The sequence below is a fragment of the Orycteropus afer genome, unplaced genomic scaffold (assembly GCF_000298275.1).
Source record: "Orycteropus afer afer isolate SDZICR_OR568_19922 unplaced genomic scaffold, OryAfe1.0 scaffold00202, whole genome shotgun sequence".
In the NCBI taxonomy this organism is placed as follows: Eukaryota; Metazoa; Chordata; class Mammalia; order Tubulidentata; family Orycteropodidae; genus Orycteropus; species Orycteropus afer.
This window is the reverse complement of record NW_006921789.1, coordinates 3421693-3445527: the sequence shown is the minus strand read 5'-3', so window position 1 is coordinate 3445527 and position 23835 is coordinate 3421693. Positions and strand designations below refer to the sequence as shown.

General features: G+C 34.6%; 1 protein-coding gene across 1 annotated transcript in view; it reads left to right on the top strand.

The window, feature by feature from the left end:
• NLGN1 (neuroligin 1) overlaps positions 1-23835 on the top strand; it is a 1064733-nt gene that overhangs the window by 357042 nt on the left and 683856 nt on the right. Inside the window, exons 3-4 of the mRNA XM_007948095.1 lie at positions 13041-13100; positions 21332-21484. Of these exons, the coding sequence (XP_007946286.1) occupies positions 13041-13100; positions 21332-21484 (213 nt within the window). The remainder of the gene's footprint in view (positions 1-13040; positions 13101-21331; positions 21485-23835) is intronic.

The following is a 23835-nucleotide window of genomic DNA, read 5'->3' as shown; positions in this document are numbered from 1 at the left end:
GTTATATCAAATAGTGCTATATTTAAATTTTCCTTTTCTCTGCTTATCTTTTAGTGCTATGTGACTTATTTAAAGGAGCTACCTAGCCTGGGCTTCTTCCCAGTGAAGTGGCCATAGAATTGATCTAAACTCATGGCAACCCCATGTGTGTCAGAGTAGAACTGTTCTCCACAGGGTTTACAATGGCTGGCTCATTTTTAAAGTAGATTTCCAGGTATTTCTTCCAAGGTGCCTCTGAGTGCACTCACACTGACTACCTTTAGGCTAATAGCCAAATGTTTTAACTATTTGTACTACCCATGGACAATAGTATCTAGATATCCTTAAGATTTATTGTATCAAGTGTTAAAGAACACAATAGTGTGTTCCTAAAAGGTTCCAGCCTGGGTAGTAAGAGAGGATAAATTTATGTGGAACAGTACATGGAGTAGAAAAATTGGGAAACTTGTACATTGAGGACAGAAGTGTTTAAAAAGGAGCAATACAGCACATTGAACTCAAGGAAATGCCAAAGGAAGTCATCTTAGGAGAATGTGCCCTTGTTACTCGTTCAGCTCTCCTGGGACTTTTAGCCAAAGGCTTGTCCTTTAGTAGTTTATTTCTCAATAAGACACACTCAGAAAATAGTATCTTAAATCATTAATGGCTTGATTTATAATTAAATGATACTGAAGAATTAAGGAATTTCGATAATCAGGTTATACTGAGCAGTATAAAATTACCTCTCCTTCATATCCTGAAGACACCATTTTAGCTAAAAACACACAGTAATACTCTTGTTTTCAATGTGAAAATAATTGTACACAGCATTGTAGAGGAGAATCCTTCTTCATTCATCCAAGCTAACACCTTTCCTCATCTCCATATATAATTAGAATTTTCCACTACTCCTCTGTCAGTTTCTCATAATGTTATGGCTTGCAGGTCGCTGTGATTCTGGAAACCATGTAACTGGTATTTCAAATACCTGTGGGGGACAGGATTCAATGGAGATCCCAGACTAAGATAGACTGGGAAGAAGAACGTGGCCAAGTCCACTGCTGAAAAATAAATAAATAAAAATAAACCCACTGAAAACCTTATGAATTTCAGGGAAACATTGTCTGATATAGTGCCAGAAGATGAGCCCCTCAGGATGGAAGACATTCAAAATACTACTGCGGAAGAGCTGCCTCCTCGAAGTAGAGACTAGCTTAATGATGTGAATTGAGTAAAGCTTTGTGAAGCTTCATTTGCTGAGGTGGCACAACTCAAAATAAGAAACAGCTACAAACATGCATTACAAATTGGAATATGGATTATATTAAGTATGAATTAAGAAAATTGGAAGTTGTTAAAAAGGATATAGAATGCATAAATATCAATATCATGGACGTTAATGAGCTGAAATAGACTGGTATTGGCTGTTTTGAATCAGATAATCTATATGGTTTATTATGCTGGCAATGAAAAATTAAAGAGGAATGGCATTTCATTTATCATTAAAAAGAGTATTTCAAGATCTGTCCTGAAGTACAGTGCTATCAGTGATAGAATAATATCCATAGGCTTACAAGGAAGATCAGTTAATACGACTGTTATTCAAATTTATGCACCAACCACTTAAGCCAAAAATGAAGAAATTGAAGATTTTTACCAACTTCTACGGCCTGAAATTGACCAAACATGCAACCAAGACACATTGATAATCACTGATGATTAGAATGCAAAATGTGAAAACAAGGAAGAAGCCTTGGTGATTGGAAAATATGGCCTTGGTGATAGAAATGATGCCAGAGATTGCATGATAGAATTTTGCATGACCAATCACTTTTTACCACTTTTAAACAACATGGAGCTCTGGTAGCGTAGTACCTAAGGCACTTGACTGCTAACCAGAAGGTTGGTGGTTCAAATCCACCAGCCACTCCTTGGAAGGAAGATGGGCAATCTACTTCCATAGTGATACTGCCTTGGAAACTCAAGGAGGGGTCACTATGAGTCGGGTCCAACTCGACGGCACATAACAACAACATACACATGGACCTCACTAGATAAAATATACAGGAATCAAATCAATTACATCTGTGGAAAGAGGTGATAGAGAAGCTCAATATCATCAGTCAGAACAAGACCAGGAGCTGACTGTGGATCAAACCATCAGATGTCCACATGCAAATCTAAATAGCAGTTGACAAAAATTAGAACAAGTCCATGAGAGCCAAATATGGCCTTGAGTATATCCCACCTGAATTCAGAGACCATCTGAAGAATAGGTTTGATGGATTCAATACCAGTCACCAAAGATCAGATGAGTTATGGGATGACATCAAAAATATCATATATGAAAAAAGCAAAAATCATTAAAAAGAAAAGAAAGGAAGAATAAAGCAAAATAGATGTCCTAAAAGACTCTGAAACTTGCTCTTGAATGGAGAGTGGCTAAAGCAAAAGGAATAAATGTCAAAATAAAAGAACTGAGCACAAGATTTCAAAGGGCAGTTTGAGAGGACAAGGTATTATAATGAAATGTGCAAAGATCTGGAGACGGAAAATCAAAGGAGAAGAATACAGTTGGCATTTCTTAACCAGAATCAACTGAAGAAGTAAGTAATTCAAGCCTCAAGTTGCAATACAGAAAAATTCTAATGACAAATTGAATTATCCAGTAAGCATGCATCTTAGATGGAAGGAATACACAGAGTCACAGTACCAAAAAGTGGTTAATGTTCAGCTATTGCAGGAGGTAGCATGTGATTAATAACCGATGGTACTGAAGGAAGAAGTCCAAGCTGCACTGAAGGAATTGGCACAAATCAAGGCTGCAGGAATTGATGGAACATCCATTGAGATGTTTCAATAAACAGATGAACACTAGAGGCACTCACTTGCTTATGCCAAGAAATTTGGAAGATAGCTACCTGGCCAACTGACTGAAAGAGATCAATATTTGTGCCGTTTGAAAGAAAAGTGATCTAACAAAATGCAGCAGTTGTAGAATAATATCATTAATATGAAATGCAAGTAAAATTTTGCTGAAGATAATTCAAAAATTGTTGCATTGATTAGGAACTGCCAGAAATTCAAGCCAGATTCATAAAAGGCCAGGAATAAGGGATGTCATTGCTGAAGTCAGATGGATTTTGACTAGGGGCAGGGAATGCCAGAGAGAGGTTTGCTCATGTTTTGTTGACCACATGGGTGCATTCAACTGTGTGGATCATGGCAGATTGTGGATGGCACTGTGAAAGGTGGGAATACCAGGGCACTTGTTTGTGCTTATAAGGAGACTTTGCATGGGCCAAGAGGCAGTCACTGGAAGAAAACAAGAGGATACTTCATGGATTAAAATCAGGAGGGGTGTGGGTCAAGGTTATATCCTTTCACCATACTTGTTTGGTCTGTGTGCTGAGCAAATAATCAGGGAAGTTGGATTGCATCAGGAGGAGCATTGCATCTGAATTAGAGAACTACTTAGCAACCTGCAGTGTGTAGATGGCACAGCCTTGCTTGGTGAGGGTGAAGAGGGCTTAAACTGCTTGCCGATAAAGATAGGGATTGCAGCTTTCCGTGTGGATTGCACCTCAACATAGGGAAAACAAGGGTGCTCACAGCTGGACTAATGGGCAACATTTTGATGAATGGAAAGGGGATCTGAATTGTCCTGTGTTTCATTTTACTTGGATACACAGTTGGTGTACATGGAGGCAGCAGTCAAGAAATCAAATGTACTGGTTAAGTCTTCTGCAGAGGATCTCTTTGAGGTGTTTGAGTGAAGATGTAACTTTGAGGTCTGGGGTGTGCCTGACCCAAGCCATGGTATTTTTGTTAGCTTAATATGCATGTGAGAGCTGAACAGTGTATAGGGAAGACTGCAGAAGAGTTTTTGCTTTGAATTGTGGTGCTGGTGAAGAATGTGGAAAGTACCATTGACTGTTAGAAGAATGAACAAATATATCTTGGAAGTAATACAGGCAGAATGTTCTTTAGAAGTGAGAATAGCCAGACTTATTCTCTCATACTTTGACCATGTTGTCAGAAGGGACCATTTGCTGGAGAAGGTGGCTGTAATGGTGGGCTCAAGCACAGCAATGCTTGGAAGGGTAGCACAGGACTGGGCAGTGTTTTGTTCTGTTGTGCACAGGGTTGCTATGAGTTGGAACCAACTTGATGGCACCTAACAACAACAACAACAATTTTTAAAAAATCAACTTTATGGGATATAAAACACAAGGCCTGAGGGTGAAGTCATTTTTTGTGTAATGATGAAAAAATGCAATAGAAATGAATATATTTTAGAAGCAATGGAACTTAAAGACAAAATCTGGGTAGAGTAAGGGTGGTGTTATGCATCAGGAAGGGGTTTTTTGTCTAAGACAATAAGGTTCAGGGAGGTAGCAAAGTCCTTTAGACAGGTTAGTGAAACAATGAAAATGCTGTTTAAAGAAAATTAATCTGCTATATGACATTGTAAAAGATATTCTAAATAACTTGTTTTCATTTTAAATATAAAATATCTTATTTTTGCTCATGGATTTCTAAAACATCAAAACTGGTATTACAGCATATTTAGTTTTCATCTGTCATGTTGTAGCTATTTTAAAACTGACAGTACAAGATTCCCCACATCTAAGTTTGGCTGCATATGCTTTTGAGTTCCTGTTCCTTTGGAGTGGTTGCAATTTTAATCTTAGAAGGAGTTGGAGGGGGTACATTTTCACTGTTGATAATTTATGGAGATTAAATCTTCTTTCTTTGTTTTGCCACTATTATCCTTGGCAATTTCGAATCTATGGTATACAAAATGGCTTGGTATAGAGTTCACAGTTAGCATGATGATAAGAACAGCCAAGAGATTACAAGAATAATTCAAGCAAACAGTAAAGATGACCAGAACCAGGCTGCACATAGAGGATATCTAGAAAGTGGTAACCAAACCAAAGTCCAAATTCACTGCTGTGGAGCCGATTCGACTCATCGCAACCCCTCCTTGGGTTTAGCAACCCCTCCTTGGGTTTTTGAGGTGGTATCTCATGAGAATAGACTGCCCAATCTTGCTTCTGAGGAGTGGCTGGTGGGTTTGAACCACCAGACTTCTGGTTAGCAGTGAAATGCCTTAGGCATTTCTCTTAGAAATTTGAAGTCTGGGTAAGAATATGAGGAAGAGGAAGTAATTGAACATTTCCCCAATTTAGAGTTTGGAAACTAAGAGAAGAGTTATATCTCTGAAAGTAAACTCACATTGCTAGTAAAACTGGCACTGGAGGTGAACATTATTGGCAGCCCTGTTGCACTGAGATGCTAGTGAGACATCCAAGTAGAAATACCTAGAAGAATATTCCATTTTTCTATAACCATGAGAATAAAAATAGTAAAGATATTCTAATTATTGGACAAAATGAACTTATGTTTATATGCATGTTTAATAGTACTTAAAACATAGGCTCTGTCTTCTGCCTGTGTGATTCTGTTTCCAGATCTGTTCTTCACTTTTATAAGTCACCATTCAGAAGACATCAGGACACACCATATCCCAGCATGACTTCTTTAACTTAATGATAACATCTTTAAAGAAAGATTTATTTCCAAATAAGGTCACATTCATAGGTACACGGGTTAGAGCTGCAACATTTCTTTCTTCCATAACACCACCCTCCTTCCTCACCTTCAGCCTCTGTTCCTGCTTCGTGTTAAACCACCTGTCAGACCTTAGGCCACACTGCAGTTTTTTAGTGAAGCTTTTCCAGATTCAGCCAGGACTCTTAGTATAACCTGTCACAACCCTGAAACTTTCCTTCTTCAACACTTACCACAATTTAAAAGCATATGGTTGTCTGCATGATTATTTATTTAATGTTTCTTTCTCATATAATTTTATGTTTATGAGGGCAAGAGCCTTGCCTATTTTGTTCGCCATATAGCCTGAGCACCTAGCATAATGCATGTGTGTTGAAAGGCTGGATGACTGAAAACTATATCCCCACTGAGAAGCTGAGAAGCCCTGGTGACTCAGAGTGATTAAAGCATTCAGATTCTAATAAAAAGACTGGCAGTTCGAATCCAGTCACTCTGAGGAGAGAAAGATGAGGCTTCTGTAAATATTTAGATCATTGAAAACCCCATGGAGCAGGCCTTCTGTCTCCTATAGGGTTGCTATGATTTGGATTCAACTTGATAGCAGTGGGTTTTGGTTGACAGGTTGGGTTATTGATGCCATCTCAGTCAACGCTAAGAACCCTCAACATTAAGACATCTCTGGGCATTGGTGACACTTGTGTCTTCATCAGACTCTTGCGTTAGGTGCATCTTTGGATAACATTTGTATAACTTCTCCAAAGCAGTGGTGATTAGGAGGAATCATTATTTGGAGATTCTTTATGCTATATAGATATTGCTTCTTAATTTTTAAAAAATCAAACACAGATAGTGTTAAAAAAATAAATAATGAGCATGTGATGATTTAGTGATACTTAGAAAAAGGATTAGCCTATTTTATTTACCTTTTATCTACTTATTTATTTATTTTTATGTCCAGATCCTATCACTTGTATTCTAAACAGGACTGCTTTTGATTTAAAAGCATTATAATCAAGGTGATTTTATGAAGGAAAGTTTGTTTTTCTTATAAATATAAATAAACTCTGCTCTATATACTATACCAGAGAACCTTTCTGTTTCTCCATTTCCTGACTTCAACATCAGATTCAGTTTTCCCTAAAAAGTACTTTTTCAGATGTACTCTGTCTCTGAAGAACCATCTCAGGAATATAATTTGTATATATGTAGGTGTTTTCTTCCAACATAAAGATAAACATAAAATGTATTTGCCATTTTCATACCCTTGAAAGCTGGTCCCTTCCATAGCATGTGTAGATATGAATCACTACCCTAAACTAGCAGCTCATGTTAAAAGATGCCCAGATATTACAATTAAAGAATATCACCTCTGAGATTTGCAGAGATATGTATTTTTTTGAAAACTCTCAGTGGTTCCAAAGTTTATTTCTAATGTATCATGACAATGGTTTGCATGATATATACAATCCTGTAATAACAGCAATAAAAATAATTTACTAATGGATTCATAGTTAGAAATGTAGGCTGAACAGGTGTTTGAAGGTGAATGGAATTTCATATGTGAAAGTAGTTAAGTTTGACAGGCTATTTCTACAGATATATTTATAGGTGTTGAAAATATATCCACGAATAGTAGAATGTACTGAGGTAAATTTATGAAAACTTCTTAGCCGTAACCAAACACCTTGAAGGAATGAGTTGCTGGGCCTGGGGGCTCAGAACCATAGTCTTGGGGAACATCAAGGTCAATTGGCATAAATTGGAGTCTGATGAAGACACAAGTGTCACCAATGCCCAGAGATGTCTTAATGTTGAGGGTTCTTAGTGTTGACTGAGATGGCATCAATAGCCCAACCTGCCAACCAAAACCCACTACAATTTATGCCAAACCCACTACAAAGATAATGTTCTACATTCTACTTTGGTGAGTATCAGCTGGGGTTTTAAAAGCTTGTGTGGCCATCTGAGGTGCATAATGTACAATATTGGTTTCTCCACACTCTGGAGCAAAGGAGAGTGAAGAAAATCAGAGATACATTAAAACAATTAGCCCAAAAAACTGATGTGGTTCACACAGTCACACAACCTCAGCCTTCACAACCCTGAGAGTTCTTACTAGATGACACCCATCCTCCACTGATTATGGCTCTGAAAGGGATCACACTAGGATAGTTGAGATAGTTGGGAGAAAAATGTGAAACAATATTCAAAATAATAAAAAAGACCAGGTTTACTGGTCTGAAGCAGACTGGTGGAAGCCCCAAGACTGTGGTTCTTAGCCACTTTTCAAGCCTGAAACTGAATCCACTCCCATGGCTCAACTTTCACTCAAATAGACAAGACTTTAAGGTGAACAATAGCATCAAGGGGGCACCCACTCCTTAGAACAACTAATCGTACAAGATCAAATGTGCAGCATTTGTCCAAGTACAAATCTCAGAAGGCAGGAAAAGATAGGGAAGGAGAAATGAAAACAGCCATTGTATTTTAATGTTTGTCAATTTTGAAAAAATCAAATACAATAATTTATTGCTGTAGTTATTGCTGAAATTGTACTCTATATGAAGAAGACATAGATTTTTCACATTCTGGATTCAAGATTTAAAAACCTTTTTTTTTTCTTTTTTAAATACATCCTTGAAAATATTTAGGCTACTTCCAATTGCTCCAGAATGCCAATGGCGATATCCTTCAAATTCTCCCATTCTGTGAAAATGATGACCTTAGCAATTGTTGAGTCAGTTTACCTCAAAGCCTTCTGGGTAAAGAGGGTGGGGAACAAGGAGAACAGGTCATTAACTAGGGCTTTCTGTCTGCCGTGTTGGGGGTCACTGGAGCCAGGAGCTTTAAATAATTCTGAAAATTTCAAAGATGTTCGTTCCTATGAGAAGGACACATTTCTCATGGCCAGCTTTCTAAGTCAGGAGAAATAATATCCTCAACCTACTTGCCTTTTGCAGATACATGTGACACAAAGTATGGATAATTTCTGCTGAATTGAACCCATAATGAAGGAATTTATAATAATTTCTAATGTATTTGAGACTTAAATTATATTAGCCCTTCATGGAAGAGAATGATAAAAAGCAGCATTAATATGGGTGGATTGTAATTATTTCAGAGCTCATAATTATTCTCCCATCAACTATAGGAAAATGCAGGTATTTTTATTCCTTTTTTTTTAAATAAAAAAGCACTGTGGTCAGATTTTGAAATTTAGGAATGCACTATATGTTCTTTGCAAAGGCTGATACTTTGAATTATACTTAGGCTAATGGAAAAGAAAATATTTTGGGCTTAAATGAGTTCAAAGTTCATGGTTACGAGTTCCGTTTACCTTTGGTAGTCCTATTGTTTCAGCACTGAATCTATTTATTGCCTATAGGAGATATAAAATATAGTAATTACTCTCACTCCCTTTGAAAATGACATGAGGTCTACTTTCCTATTAACTCTAATGAGAGTTATGTGCACGTTCCTCAGGGAGGACAGACCCTATAGACTTTCAAGGTAGAATAAATCATTTCTACACTCAGGTTTTAGAGGTCTCATTCACTTTATATTTTGGTGCTTTAAGACACCCATTTAAACTGCTGGTACTGGAGGTGCAATATTTGTAGTTTAAAAGAAGCATAGGCTGTGGTTGGAATTCTGTTGACAACTATTATTTCTGTTTGAATGATGAACACTCTGCCTTTTGGGGAAATCATGTTGCTGGATTTACAGGGATATGTGGCCTCTAGAATTTGGTAGTCTAATTTTTATAAGAAAATTAACACTAATTACATCTTACCATAGTTTCTTTATATTAAAAATGTTTTCACTTCAGTGTTTACGTATTAACAGTTCAGAATTAAGGAAAAATGAACAGAGTTGCTGGTGTCTTAGGAAAGAAGGGAGCTCAAGGCAGCAGCTGTTTTGTTTCCAGATGTGAATGAAGAATCTTGAGATCATGTTTCTGTAATCCACAAGCATATGTTTACTATATTGACGACACTTCCTCAGAGAAACCAATATTGCGTCTCTCAACTTTCAACCCTCAACCCTCTCAGATTTTTGTTTTCAATGCCTTTAGGCATTAGAGATTCAGTTTTGCCAGAAATTCTTATCAGCCTTCTTCTGTCCAGGCAGCCTTCAAAAGTCCAAAATGTAGAAAATTCTTGATGTTAAAAAAAAAAAAAAAACTAGTTATGCTGGAATCACTAAAATAGTACTGGAACCCACATTGTGGGGACAATTTAATAACAACTATAAAAAGTTGTACTTAGTATTCTGTAAGTGAAATTCTTTAGCTGGGAGATACTCCTGCTTAATCCTCTTCTAGGATAATGATGTTCTTATTTATGTATGGTGCTGACATCCATGATGCTGAATACCTGTATGTGTTTCTCACTCTTCACATTTACTATATTAAAAGATGTCCTATGCAATGCATGTACGTAATTATTACCTCATATCAGTCAAAAGGTGCATAAAACCAAACCAAACTCACTGCCAGCTAGTCAGTTCCAACTCATAGCAACCCCCTTTGGGTTTCTGAGGCAGTAAATCTTTATGGAAGCAGATTGCCTCATCTTCCTTCCAAGGAGCAGCTGGTGGATTTAGACCACCAACTTTCTGGTTAGCAGCCAAATGCCTTAAGCACTGTGCCTCTGGAGCTCCTGTTAAAATGTACAAAACTTCTTGAATAAGATGGGGATACAGCTAATATCACAAAAAGTTGATCCCACCCTTCCATCCATAGAAAACCCTCTACTTGTAATGAGTACCTGGGTGGCGCAAATGGTTAATGAGCTAGGTTGTTAACTGAAAAATTGAGGTTTCAAGTCTTCCCAGAAGTACCTGGGAGAAAGGATTGGGGCTTCGCTTCTGAAAAAAACAGCCAGAGCAAACCCTGTGGAGCACAGTTCTACTCTGACACACGTGAGATTGCCATGAGTCAGAATCAAATTGATAGTAACTGGTTTTACGTGGAGTATCCCTTCCATGGTTTCTCTGTTTATTCCTTGGTCAAATCTTCCCATTGTAAAGACAAAGACATAGGAGATCATGTTTTAATAAAACATATCTTATTATGTACTGTAGACCAAGGAGCTAGCAATTCTGTAGGCACATAAAATATGCAAAACTACTGACTGAGTCACTGTAAAAACAGGATGATTTCTTAAAGATGTCATGTAAATTGCCTTGAGCAACCTAGGAGGTGAAAAAAAAAAAAAGACTCATCTATCTGAATTGTCCAAGAGAGATATATAACCTTTCGCAAAATAAAGGCAGCAATTTAATTGTGATAGATTTTACATGTGCCTCCAAATATTAGTGAACTGATGATTCAGCAAAACATTTTTGAGCTCCCATGTAGCATTGTCTTTATATAGCCAAGAATTAAGCAGATTAAATGATTGAACTAAAACTGTAAAGTAGAGACTGGCTTTGGCAGCAAAAAACAACTACTACTGCTCTTATTCTATCTTGCTAACCAGAAAAAAAAAAAAACAAAAAAACATAGCTTCTTCTATATAACATGCTTGGAAAGAAGAATGCAAGAATATATGTTTGTTGCAGCCTGTTAATGTACTGCTTTAAGTTATTATATAAAAGTAAAAACTTTGAAAATATAACATTCTAAGTCTACTGTTTTATATGGTGTTTTAGAATTGGACATATTAAAAATATAGTACCATGATGAAGCAATTTTTTAATTTAAATAGAAAATATATATAGTTTTTAGAAATGCAGCAACAGTGTTACATGGACATCACATAATCCTGAGGATGCTTTTTGCATTTAAGCCAGGTGGTATTAAAGAGAAGTAGATTTTTTGTGAACATACAACTGAGAGGCAGTTAACATAAACTATTGTTTTCATCTAGCTTTTCTCTTACTGGAGGGGTTGCTTGCAGGTATGACTATAAATGATATAATTTATTGTGTACAGTTCCTCAGTCTGTATTTGGAAAGTCCTTGAAACCACGACGTTTACTACTGAGACAGTCAATGGACCTCTTTGATTACATCATCAGTTTCTGCATTGCGAGTCTTTTGATCTTTGCTAGTTGTTTTATTTTTCAAGGCTATCTCTCTGAGCTGATGAAGCATTAACTACATTATATCTCACTTTCTTTCCTTCCGTTTTCTGGGATGGTGTTTCTGATTCTTTGAGGGTTTTGATTGTAGGTTTAGTTTTGAATTACAAATGTAATGCACAGTAATCACTGGAAAGACTTAGAAAGCTTTCGCAAAATGTTTAACAATCCTTCCCTATGAAATGTGCTTAGAGTTAATGCCTGCTTCTTTATTTATATTATTGAAATCAACACACGACTCTCAGTTCTTTTGTTTCCTCTGTTTTCTGTGACTGTTATTTTATGCATGGCAAAATTGCTTAATGCTGTGTGGTTGGCTATCTTTTAACTTGAGTATCCTGTGTTTGTAATGACTTCTTTTTGCATGAGCATTATGAAATGTCATATAAATTAAATGGATGCAGAACAAAAAGAGAATGTGGGGCTTCACTTGCTTTCTAGTGTGCTGAATATGTCCATTACGTGACACTTAAAATTACTTTCAAACGGCCTTTGACTTCCCCTCTCGTGTGCTTCTTTACTCTAGCAAATTAGCGTTGTTAAGTATAATAAAACATTTATTAAACATTCACAGTGTTTTAATATAATTATTCTACTAAACCATGATCTTATTATGAATAACGATACAGGGCATGAAATTGCACTAGGGCATAACTCCATTATATTACTGAATTGATCATGAAATATAGACCCGGACTCTGTAACTACCTTAATATCTAAACACTGATGGTACCTTTGCTCTGCCCAGTGAGGAGATTAACTGTTGATGCATTTGTCCAGATTGCAAATGTCTTAAGCCCATAGCTGATACTTAAATCAGAACACAAGGGGGAAATATTTGTGTAATGACAAGTAATTTTTGAAAGTCACAATTTTGAAAAATGTATGATTTTAAAAAGTATAAAGCCCATATTTTAATATTCTTACCAAAAAAAAAGAAAGGAAAAGAATACCCTAAAAATGTTCTTATTTCTGTTTTCCCTAATGTTATTATATATATATCCCAGATGAGTTTGACATACTTTCTTTATTATTGTCACCAATTTAAATTAGTAACGACAGAGTAAAGAAAGTTTTTTCAGCTAATAATACTGTTTACTCTTTTCTATGCAGTGGATATTTTTGAAAAATAAATTCCTTTGTTTATAACTTGCATTCCAAGCTATGATGTATTTTTTATGCTGGATAAATTCACAAACCAAATTTTCTGTGAGATATTTTGGGGGAAGGAATTTTTTTTTAAAATAGATAATCAACTTTGACATAACCACTTCTCCACTCTTTTTGGAAATATCCTTGAGAATTTTAGTATTAAATTAATTTTTGCCCTCAGTCTTGTTTATTCTTGAATTGTCTTTTTTTTTTTTTTTCCCTCCATTTCTCCATTCTCAATCCTAGGTCCCCTTACAAAGAAACAGACAGATGATTTAGGTGATAATGAAGGTGCTGAAGATGAAGGTATTTTTTTTTTTCACCAAATCTATTTGCATGACAAGGGCCTCAATCACTTTTTCCACCCCTTTCTATTTTTTTACTTCTTGTCTTTTTTTGAAGAGTTGTTTTTAATTCCCATTTTTGATGTGTTTTGTCTTCTTGCTTGTTGTTACATATAAGTACACATTTTTAATTTTTTAAAAAATGAGTGTTAAGTTTTGCATTTTGATGCCAACCATGAAAATGCTTTTTAAAAAGGGGGGAGGGGGCTTTTTTGTTTTGTTTTCTTGAACTGACTCTTGATATGTTTCATCCCACGTTTTGACTGAAATTTGTCCATATTCTTTGAACTAACAATCTCTCCCTTGTAGTCTCTCTGTAACCATTTTGCATGTTTTCTAATCTATGTAAATATTTTATCCAATACCAAAATGTGTTTCATTTTTACATTTGACATTCGTTTAAAAAGAACCCCATGCCCAATAAAATGATGGCCAAGTTAAAAGCTAATAAGTGTTTCTTGAGCAATATGTTTTAAACTGTACAGTTTTCAATTGGCTTGCTTAAATATTACACAAATGAAATTGTATGGATAAGAAAAGGCAGTACACCACCTATATAACAGTCATTAACATTGTACAAACACTTAAGTACTCTGGGCTGTAATAGTGAGGACTTTTGATAGTGATTACAGTTATTTTTAAAAAACAAGATTAGTAGAACACTCCTTAATTTCAAAGGAACATAATTCCTACACTGGTAAATTAAAATACTCTGATTTTCAGTGTATTGGCACTAACTTTACACAACAAAATACTTTCTACTTCATTAATAGCAAAATTGTTTTCTCTTTCAAACTTCCTGTGACATACAATTCTGATTTACTCTGTAAATGTAACTGTTCACTGGGTGGCTTTCACATTTCTCTTTCAACTCTTTCTATTGGATGATGAGTTGAGTATCTAGAGCAGCTCATTGACCCTTTCAGATCGTCTGTGTTCCATTCCCATCCAGAGTTTTTTTTTTTAATGCCCTATAGTTAAGATTACTATAAACCAAACCAAACCAAACCCACTGCCATTGACTCAATTCAGCCTCATAGCCACCTTCATTGGGTTTCCGAGGCGGTACATCTTTACGAAAGTAGATTTGCCCAGTTTTCCTTCTGTGGGGTAGTTGGTGGGTTTGAACCACCAAGCTTCTGGTTAGCAGTCAAATGCCTTAGGCACTGCACCACCAGAGCTAGAGAGGTAACTAAATTAAACTCAGGTTGAAAAGTAATTCCCAGAAATGTAGAAATTAAATTGCATAAAGATATGAAGTTTAGAGTAAGACAGGTTTTTCAAAATAAAGTAACCTCAACGATGTCATAGGAGCTCTGGTGGAACTGTGGTTAAAGCATCTGGCTGCTAAGCAAAAAGTCAGTGTTTTGAACCTACCAGTTGCTCTGGGAGAAAGAAGAGATAGTCGGCTTCCATAAAGATGTTCAGCCTTGGAAATCCTATAGACAGTACTAGTCTGTCTTATAGCATTGCTGTAACTCTGAATTAACTCCTTGGCAGTGGGTTTGTTTTTTCAGTTGGTAACGAAGCCAGAGGAAGTGCTAGTTGCATGAATTCCAAGGATACCATGAATTAATTAATCTTTACTTAAAAATTTGCAGTTTTAATTGAGACACAAATTTAATAAACTCTTTTCCAGCAGAAAATTAAATTGTAGAGACAATGTTTTGGAAATTTAAAAATTATCCTGTTAATACCTTTATAACATTTAGGAATTATTTTTATTATATATAATTCATGACATTTGATTAAAAATTCATTTCCATGAACCCCAGCAGTGGATTAAAGATTAAACATAAAGAAGTTATTAATATTTGAAATAAATCATTATAGAAGCCCAAGGGTTATCATATTGAATACTAAATAGCTAAAAATAAATTATAATGCCAAAATATAGCTTGTAATTTTTTTTTTAACCCTTACTTGTTGGAAATCTGAACTACTCAAACATTCATGACACTTACCGGCTTTGTAGAATATTGGTTTCTGTTCCCAGTGCTCTAAAGAAGATTGCTTCCATTGGAGGCTTTGGAACTTTCTGAACCCTCTCACAATCCTTAACTTATAAGTGTTTGTTATCTTAATTATATCTGAATATAAAGGACTTCAGAGCTATAGTGGCATAGTGGTTAAAGCATTTGGCCACTAAACAAAAGGTCACCTATTCAAACCCACCAAGCTGCTCCACAGGAAAAAGGAAGATGAGGCAGTCTGCTTCAGGAAAGATTTTCATCCTTGAAAACCCTATGGGTTAGTTTTAAAGAACTTTCTGAGTATGTAACTTCTTAAACTCCAAATTTGCCCAATGTAGCCACATAGTTCATACGCATCTTTATTTCCCTATTTAAAAGATTATTCTATTTGATGATTCAATATGATTCTCTTTTTCCTTTGATAAAAAGCATAGACTAAGATATTTTACTTTATGATGTTTAGAGTAAGCAATTCACAAAGGATACCTCTGAGCCACTACAGTGAGCTAAGCCCTATAAATGTGAATCCATTTTATAGACTTGTTTTGAAGCACATCTAAAAATTTTAAATTGCCATTAAAAATATCCTAATCCCCCATTTAAATGGTCAGGTTGTATTCAGGTTAAGCACTAAGCCAATCACTCAAAAAAGTTATCAGATAATAAATATTTTTAAATACTCTAAAGTGTAGAATGTCAAAGCAATCATTTCAAGTTGAATATATTCCTCTAAGCTGTTGTTTTGGATAATTGTTTAGAAACCAGAAAGATAAATTCAATATCCCTCAGGGAGGAAAAATATTAAAAGCTTTCTTGAAAATTCTAACTATCTTACATTCAATTCTTCACAAATTATTTTCTTGCGTGTGGGGGGAAAAAACCTGAGGTCAATTTTCATATTTAATTTGTTTCAACCCTTGAATCAACATCATTGGACATAAAGCAGCATATAAATTACATAAGAAACTCCTCTTTTTTACTACAATCAGAATCCTACTTATTTGATTAAAAAAAAAAAATACAACTCACTGCCATTGAGTCAATGATGACTCATAGTGACCCCCATTGGGTTTCTGAGGCTGTAAATCTTTATGGAAGTAGATGGCCCCATCTTCCTTCCATGGAGTAACTGATAGGTTTGAATGGCTGACCTTCTGGTTAACAGGCAAATAGTCCTATGGAATTCTTATTTCCCAATGCTCTGACTCCTGTGTCCTATTACCACATCCTTATCTCAGCTACTTCATGCAGAGACTTTCTCAGCCATCCACCAGAAGTTGACGCTCAATCATTTTACAAAATGAAAGGCTTCCTGGTGGACTATATTCTAGTTCGTATCTCTGTCATCAATCTTACAATCTTTAAGAGAGATACAATTAATTGATTCATTTTTCCTTTGTGCTTTATAATAAAGAAAAAGAACTATATATTATATAGGCATCTTCTATATATTAAAAAAAAAAAAAAAACCTTATCCAATGTGACAAAAATGGTTCAAAGCAACACCCCAGATTTCTACAATTTATTTTGGGAATTTAAGAAATCTTTAAAAATTTTCAAAATTATTTGTGCTCAGAATACCTTAACATTAATATTGACACTATTCAGACACAACTGTATATTAAATGTAACAAACCAGTTGACCTTGAGTTGACACTGACTTACAGTGACCCCATGTGTGTAGGAGTACAACTACACTCCAATGGCTTTCAATAGATGAATTTTCAGAAGTGCCTCACCAAGCTTTTCTTCGGGATCCCTGGGTGGACTGGAACTTCCAACCTTTACTTTAACCACCAGGCACTTAACGGATCGCACCATTCAGGGAGTCCATAACCAACGTAAAGCTTTTTAAAATTTGTTCTTGTATGTTTTTGTATAGTTTTTAACTAAAAGTCTTCCATTGATTGTGTTAAGTTTAATAAGCACACATTTGGTCAAATTTATTTTGGTGATTCTAAATTATAACTGAGGTTCATAAAAATAACTGAGAGGAACAAAAATATCTTGAAATGTCTTTGGATATATCACAGAAAGATTTAATAGAGGCAATATAAAAATCATTAAATGCCAAAACTCCACAATAAGGGAAATTAAAGTTTAATGTTTCCTTAAAAAGAAAGAAACCAGTAAACATACTGAAGGAATTCTGTGACTAATAGTTATTAACTAGGACCATTAAAAGGAATTGTGTTTCCAAAGTTTGGTTGTCAGGCACAAATAAATCCCTATACATTTCTGTAGATCTACTGGCACCTGCTACATCAGCTTAAAATGTTGGTTTATTGGGAAAATAAAATAGTTACTAAAATTTAACAGCAAGGTTCTGCTCAGATTCCAAGTTTACTTTTTTGAGAAACATAATTCAAATACTTTCTTACCATCAAAATTTTAGAAGAAAAATAACCATTAGTGCAGTAACTATTTTTTCCTTATTCTCCCACTGTTCACAGAGATTTAGGTGCTTAGCAGGGCTTAAAAAGTCTGCAAGTAACAGAAACTTTGAAAACATTTGATGAATATTTGTAATTTCAGTGGTACCTAAGCAGTATTTTTGGATTTCTGAGAGCTTTTATGATATTAGTCAAGTCAATAGCAGCTGTTTAGGAAAAATCAGAAAACTTGACTGAAGTCAGTACCTAGCAAGTTGCTACCTTCCTTACAAGGAAAAATATGAGAAAAGTTTTGCAGTGATCACTTGGTGCTAATAAATTCATTAAAAATCATTAAATACATTTAATATAGTTCACTGGAGATAATCTCTTTCTCTTACAGATTATTAAAATGATGGCAATTAATAAATACCATTCAATGGTACCTCTTTTACCGTCATGGTGACTCTATAGAACAGAGTAGAACTGCTCCATAATTTCCATGACTATAAATTTTTGTAGGCACTCTGGTAGCATAGTATCTAAGGCACTTGACTGCTAACCAGAAACCTGGTGGTTCAAACCTACCAGCCATTCCTCAGAAGGAAGTTGGAGCAATCTTCTTCTGTAGTGATATCACCTCAGAAACCCAAGGAGAGGTAGCTATGAGTCAGGTCCAACTCAAGGGCATATAACAATAACAACATAAATTTTTGTGGAAACAGACTGCCTCATCTTTCTACCATGTAGCTGATGGTGGTTTCGAACTGCCAACCTTTTGGTTAGCAGCCTAGCTCTTAACCACTATACCACCAGGCCTTCTCCATTCAATGGTAAGCTATCTGATATTTACATGGTAGATTATTGACTTTTACTGATTATTTATAAAGAGTCTGGTTCTTTTGGAAAACAAAGTAATAGTGATATAATTTAAACCATATTTTCTATTAAGGACCACTTGTGGCATAATGGGTAAAACATTTTGGAGCTAACCAGAAGGTCAGCAGTTCAAACCCACCAGCTACTCAATGGGGAAGGGTGAGGGAGTCAACTTCCATAAAGGTTTACAGCCTTAAAAACCCAATAGGGATCTCAATGAGTTGGAATCAACTCACCAACAGTGGGTATGTTTACTATCAACATAAAAAGTCTGTATACTATGCAGAAAAGCAAACTATAAAATACCCTTCTAGATAAACCACCATCAAAAGTAAAATCTAACATGAATCACTGATAAACACCATCATAAAATTTCAGTAGTTCTTTTACAGACATTTTGCCATTTTCTCAAACTTACTAATATTTAGGTTTTTAATGATCACTGTAGCTCTTTAATATTCCTTATGACATTAATTTAAGCTTACTTCAAAGAATATAAACATTGTTCAGAGCATCATTGGACTTTTATAGAACTTTCTGGAAATGATTTACCCATTTCATTAAATTTTTAGGCAAGATTAAAATCTTTTAAAATTTGAAGAGATAAATTGAAAATTAGACTCCAACCTAAACTTTCAGTACCCTTCTCAAGTCTAATTTTCAAAGAAAAATAAGGATATCCTTTAAAATAGCTTTTGGAATCTATTGGCATATTTTAATTCTTTCCTGACAATGTCTACTTTATTTTATTATTAGGTATAAAATGTGGCAACTCTTCTCAGTGTTTGCCTGTATTGTTTTTCAGGTGAACATAACAGTGCTACCTAGATTTCATTACTGTTCACAGTTGGTACTATGTAATTCTATGTAATTTTAATTAAAGAAGAATTCTAAAAGAGCCTCCCTCTGTGCTACCTCCAAGCATACAATTAGCAGAGTACAGTGTCTGCTGTGAACAGTCAGTTAATGATTTCAGTTTAATAATTTATTATTGCTTCTTCAGTACCAGCCATACTAGAAAAATAAGAAGTTAAAGCTATATGCAGCTATAGGCATGTAAAGTGAATAGTTTAACAATTTCAAAAATCATTTCCTCTGTGCACATCTAACATCTCCACAAGTTCTAGATCATTACCAATGAGTGAATACCATTTTTTCTCCCGTTTCAAGGAGAAGATAAATTTAGATTTCTCTCCCAGATGTAGTTTTATCTAGTTGGTGGTTTCTCTGTCAAAGCATCTTCTATTCACCACTTAAAATAAATGATACCTTCTCAAATACACTTTCCAGAAGTGGTGTGTGTGTAAGCTTAAAGACTGAAAATAACTCACATTTAAAATAATATTTTTAAAAAAATCTCTAAATTCTGTAATGAGCCATTTCCCAAACTTGAAATTTTGAACAAGCAATTTGAACTGTAATTCCTGATATTAAAATAATTTTTCAAGAAATTGCTTTATTATTACAGTAGCATACTCAAGACATTTCTATTGGTCACTCTTTTTATAGGAAATGTAAAACAAACAAATGCAATGCACTGCCGTGGAGTTGGCTCTGACTCACAATGACCCCTCCTTAGGTTTCCGAGGCAGGATCACTACATCTGGGAGGGAAGTGCAAAGCAGCTGCTAAATAATCGCCATTTTTTAAATTGATTTTGTATCATATTAGTCCATTCTGAAAGTTGGCACCTCAGTCATAAAGATGTAGGGAAGTTAAATTTAACAAACAACACCAAAACAAATGAACAAAATCACACTTTCAAATGACATTTTTCAATGCAATCATTAAAAAATAATTATAATAAAATTGATGCAATTTTGTTTCAATTGTGAATATAAGGAAATCATGAGCTATTATATAAGTTATTATTATTCATATGTATACTATTCATACTTACACATATGTAATATTTCAATCTCTATTCTAGTTAAACCAAATTCACTTAATATCATTAATATTTAATAGACATTAGTGCATTTTCAATACTGAAAAACATGATTTTACCTTTTTCTCATATATTTTTGTAGATCCATATTGTAAACTACATAATTGGGGGGGGGAGTATCTTAGAAAAGCAAATACATTTGATTAAAATTTAGAGCTGTAGAAATCACTTTAACACTACTCTAAATTCTAGCACTTTACACTTGGATTTCACTGTCTTACCTCATGTCTACAACTTAAAAGCATATGGCCAAAAGTGGAGCTAAGAAGAGTATAAGAGTTACACTCACAAGTGAAAAAATTAAATTTAGTCTGCTCTCCAATCCCAAAGGTGGAATAATCAGATGACCAAAATGATTTAAATGATGCTCACCTAAATGTCACCACAGGAGCACAGATGCACATTACTTTACTACCTAAACATTCACCTGACAGTACTTAAGTAGTGGAATGAAACATCTTGCAGGGTATACACAATATTGTAATTATGTCCACAAATTGCAACATAAATGATTTAGTATAATCATGTTGCATTTGATACAAAACTTTACATTAAGTTAGGAACAGAAAAACAATTTATTTTACCCACTATGGCAGTGCTACCACTGCATTTAGTTTATAGTTCATAAATCCTATAATAGTGTATTATAACATGTTTAAAAAGTACTTCCAAAAATCCTTGTCATTCTTTTCTTTTTTTTAGTTTTACTGTCACTTCAGGAATCACTCAAGAAACACTAAAATTTATACCTCCTTTTAACTGCACAAATTTTGTAACTTCAATTTATAATTTGCAAACAACTGTGTATTTTTAATTTTGATTGAAAACAATAGATGCCTACTGCTGTCTTTTGTACTAGCTCTTGATATGAATTGCTTAAGAAACACTTTTAAAAAAGTGGCAATTTAACCAAGTATATTAAAATGGTGCCCCCTTGTCCCTATGATAGAAAAAATGCATCCTCTGCCTCCTTATGCATATTTCTCAGGATATGAACAATTGCCATTCATTTGTTTTTCAGATATTCGAGACAGTGGTGGCCCTAAACCAGTGATGGTGTATATCCATGGTGGCTCATACATGGAAGGTACTGGAAATTTATATGATGGGAGTGTCTTGGCAAGTTATGGCAATGTGATCGTCATCACAGTCAACTATCGACTGGGGGTACTTGGTAAGAAATCTCTTTTTTTTCCCCCCACCTTTAATCAAAGACATATATGATAGTTTGTTTTGACTTGTTTTGTTTTCTATTTTATCCCTTTCTTTCTTTTTTAAACAATTATTGAACCAAAATCATGTAATATTTCAAGGAATTCTATGAATATTCTCAGGTTACTTGACAAAGGACAGCTACAATTGATTTTAAGATTTGAAACTAAAAGGTAAAGAATGTATTCACATTGTTGATGATTGTTCCTCTAGTTTGGCTTTATAAAACTGTGAAAGGCAACAGTGGCAAGGTTTTGCTGAAGAGATTTAGTCCCTGGACACATTTTTCCTTCCTCTACTTTTCTTTTTTACAATGCTATAAAATTGCCTGAGGTTTGCAATGGGCTTAGAAACAAGTTTATTATTCTCTTCAATAATATGTATACACACAGGTAGTGAATAGTTTGTTTGCTATTGCAGTACATGTTGTGGACTTTTGTTATTAAGTTTGGTCCAATAATAATTCAGAATATTTTATCTGAATGCTTTAAATGAATTACTTAATTTTAAAAGCATTCACTGATTTCATGAAATGGCACAGAGTTCAATTCATAATATATGTATGAATCTCGGAGTAATTTATTTTGAAAATAGAAATATTATTTATGAAACAACTTATTTACTTTGAGTTAGGCATGTTGTTTTATTGAGTAAACCACTTTTAAGAAGATAAAATTGTTATTCAATTTGTGTAAGTTCATTTTTGATAGCACTGTCACAGTTTGAGACAGGAAAGTTACTCTACCATTGAATAAAAAACACTTTTATCTGTGATAGTTCAGTTAATCAGATTTGCTAAAAATATAAAATTCATCCACAAAATATTTTGTTTTTCAATCTTAATTGTTCACAAATTATCCTGGTCTATAGATTTAAGGAGTTGGAATTTATAATGTTATTTGGGGCAAAGACTCACCTCTCTCTCCAAAATATTTAGAAAAAGAAAATTGAATTATTTTCTTATTTTTTAAAATTGTTAATATATTTTAACTATGTTGATAAGCACATTTTTCTCTTTAATATTAATTATTATTATTCTAGCTCCTTCTGTATAATCATAATGTTATGTTTATGCTAACCTAAAAATGTGAGTGGGGGAAATGTTAAAACATTTTTGTCAGTCAAGATTGCATGTCTTTGAAAAGGAGATGTTTTCGCAATACAGTAATGTCATCTTGCTCTTCTATAGTTTGCTATCTTGAAATGTGGAGTATGGTGGATGATACTATAGATGTATTATATCAATATGGTTATAAAATATTTCTGCGTCATTATTGAATTACACATTGGTTTTCCCATAGTGTCTAATCATGTATTGCTTCAGATGTTATAATTTCAATGGGTAGGGATGATTACTTCCCTGTAATGAAAACTGTATATAAGAAGATGTATAAATGGGTTCATAATAATTCTGAGATATCTAAGTGTTGTCATCTGTTCCTGATAGTGTATTTTAATAGGAGGCTCTTTAATATCTTCAACATATTTAATATTGGTTATGTTACTGGTAGCTTAGTTCTTTTTATTGGAGATCTGGTAGCATAGTGCCTAAGGTACCTGACTGCTAACCAGAAGGCTGGAAGTTCAAACCCACCAGCCATTCCTCGGAAGGAAGGTTGGGCAATCTACTTCCATAATGATACTGCCTCAGAAGCCCAAGGGGAGGGGTCATTATGAGTCGGGTCCGACTCAATGTTACACAACAACAACAACATAATGCATAATTTGGGAGCTCTGGTGATGTAGTGTGTAAGGCATTTGATTGCTAACCAGAAGGCTGTCGGTTAAACCCACCAGCCACTCTTGGTAAGGAAGATTGGGTGATCTACTTCCGTAGTGATACCTCCTCGGAAACCCAAGGAGTAGTAGCTATGAGTTGGGTCCAATTCGAGGGCACATAACAACAACAACAGTTATTTTTTATTATTTTCATGTTTATTTGAATTTCTCAAGTTGAAACTTCTGATGCTAATGACCAGTTTGAATTTTAAATTTTGAAATTGAATGTCAAATTGTTGTTCTAGTGTTTGTAAGGACTTGAACATCCATTTTGTCACATATTTTAATTTTCTTTTTTTATGAATCTTTTAACCAAACTCACCATTTCATCTTTCTGTTACTGGTTGTATTCACATAAAGCAAGGATTTCATTAAAACATACTCTGTTGTTATAAATTTCCCCCTTATTATTTTTAATATGTTCCAAATTAATGAGGACCTGATTTTGATCAAATTTGAATCCTATCTTCACGTTTGTGTCCTATATTTAACATCCTCTGTCTGAATGATTGGATATCAAGACAACAGATTAAG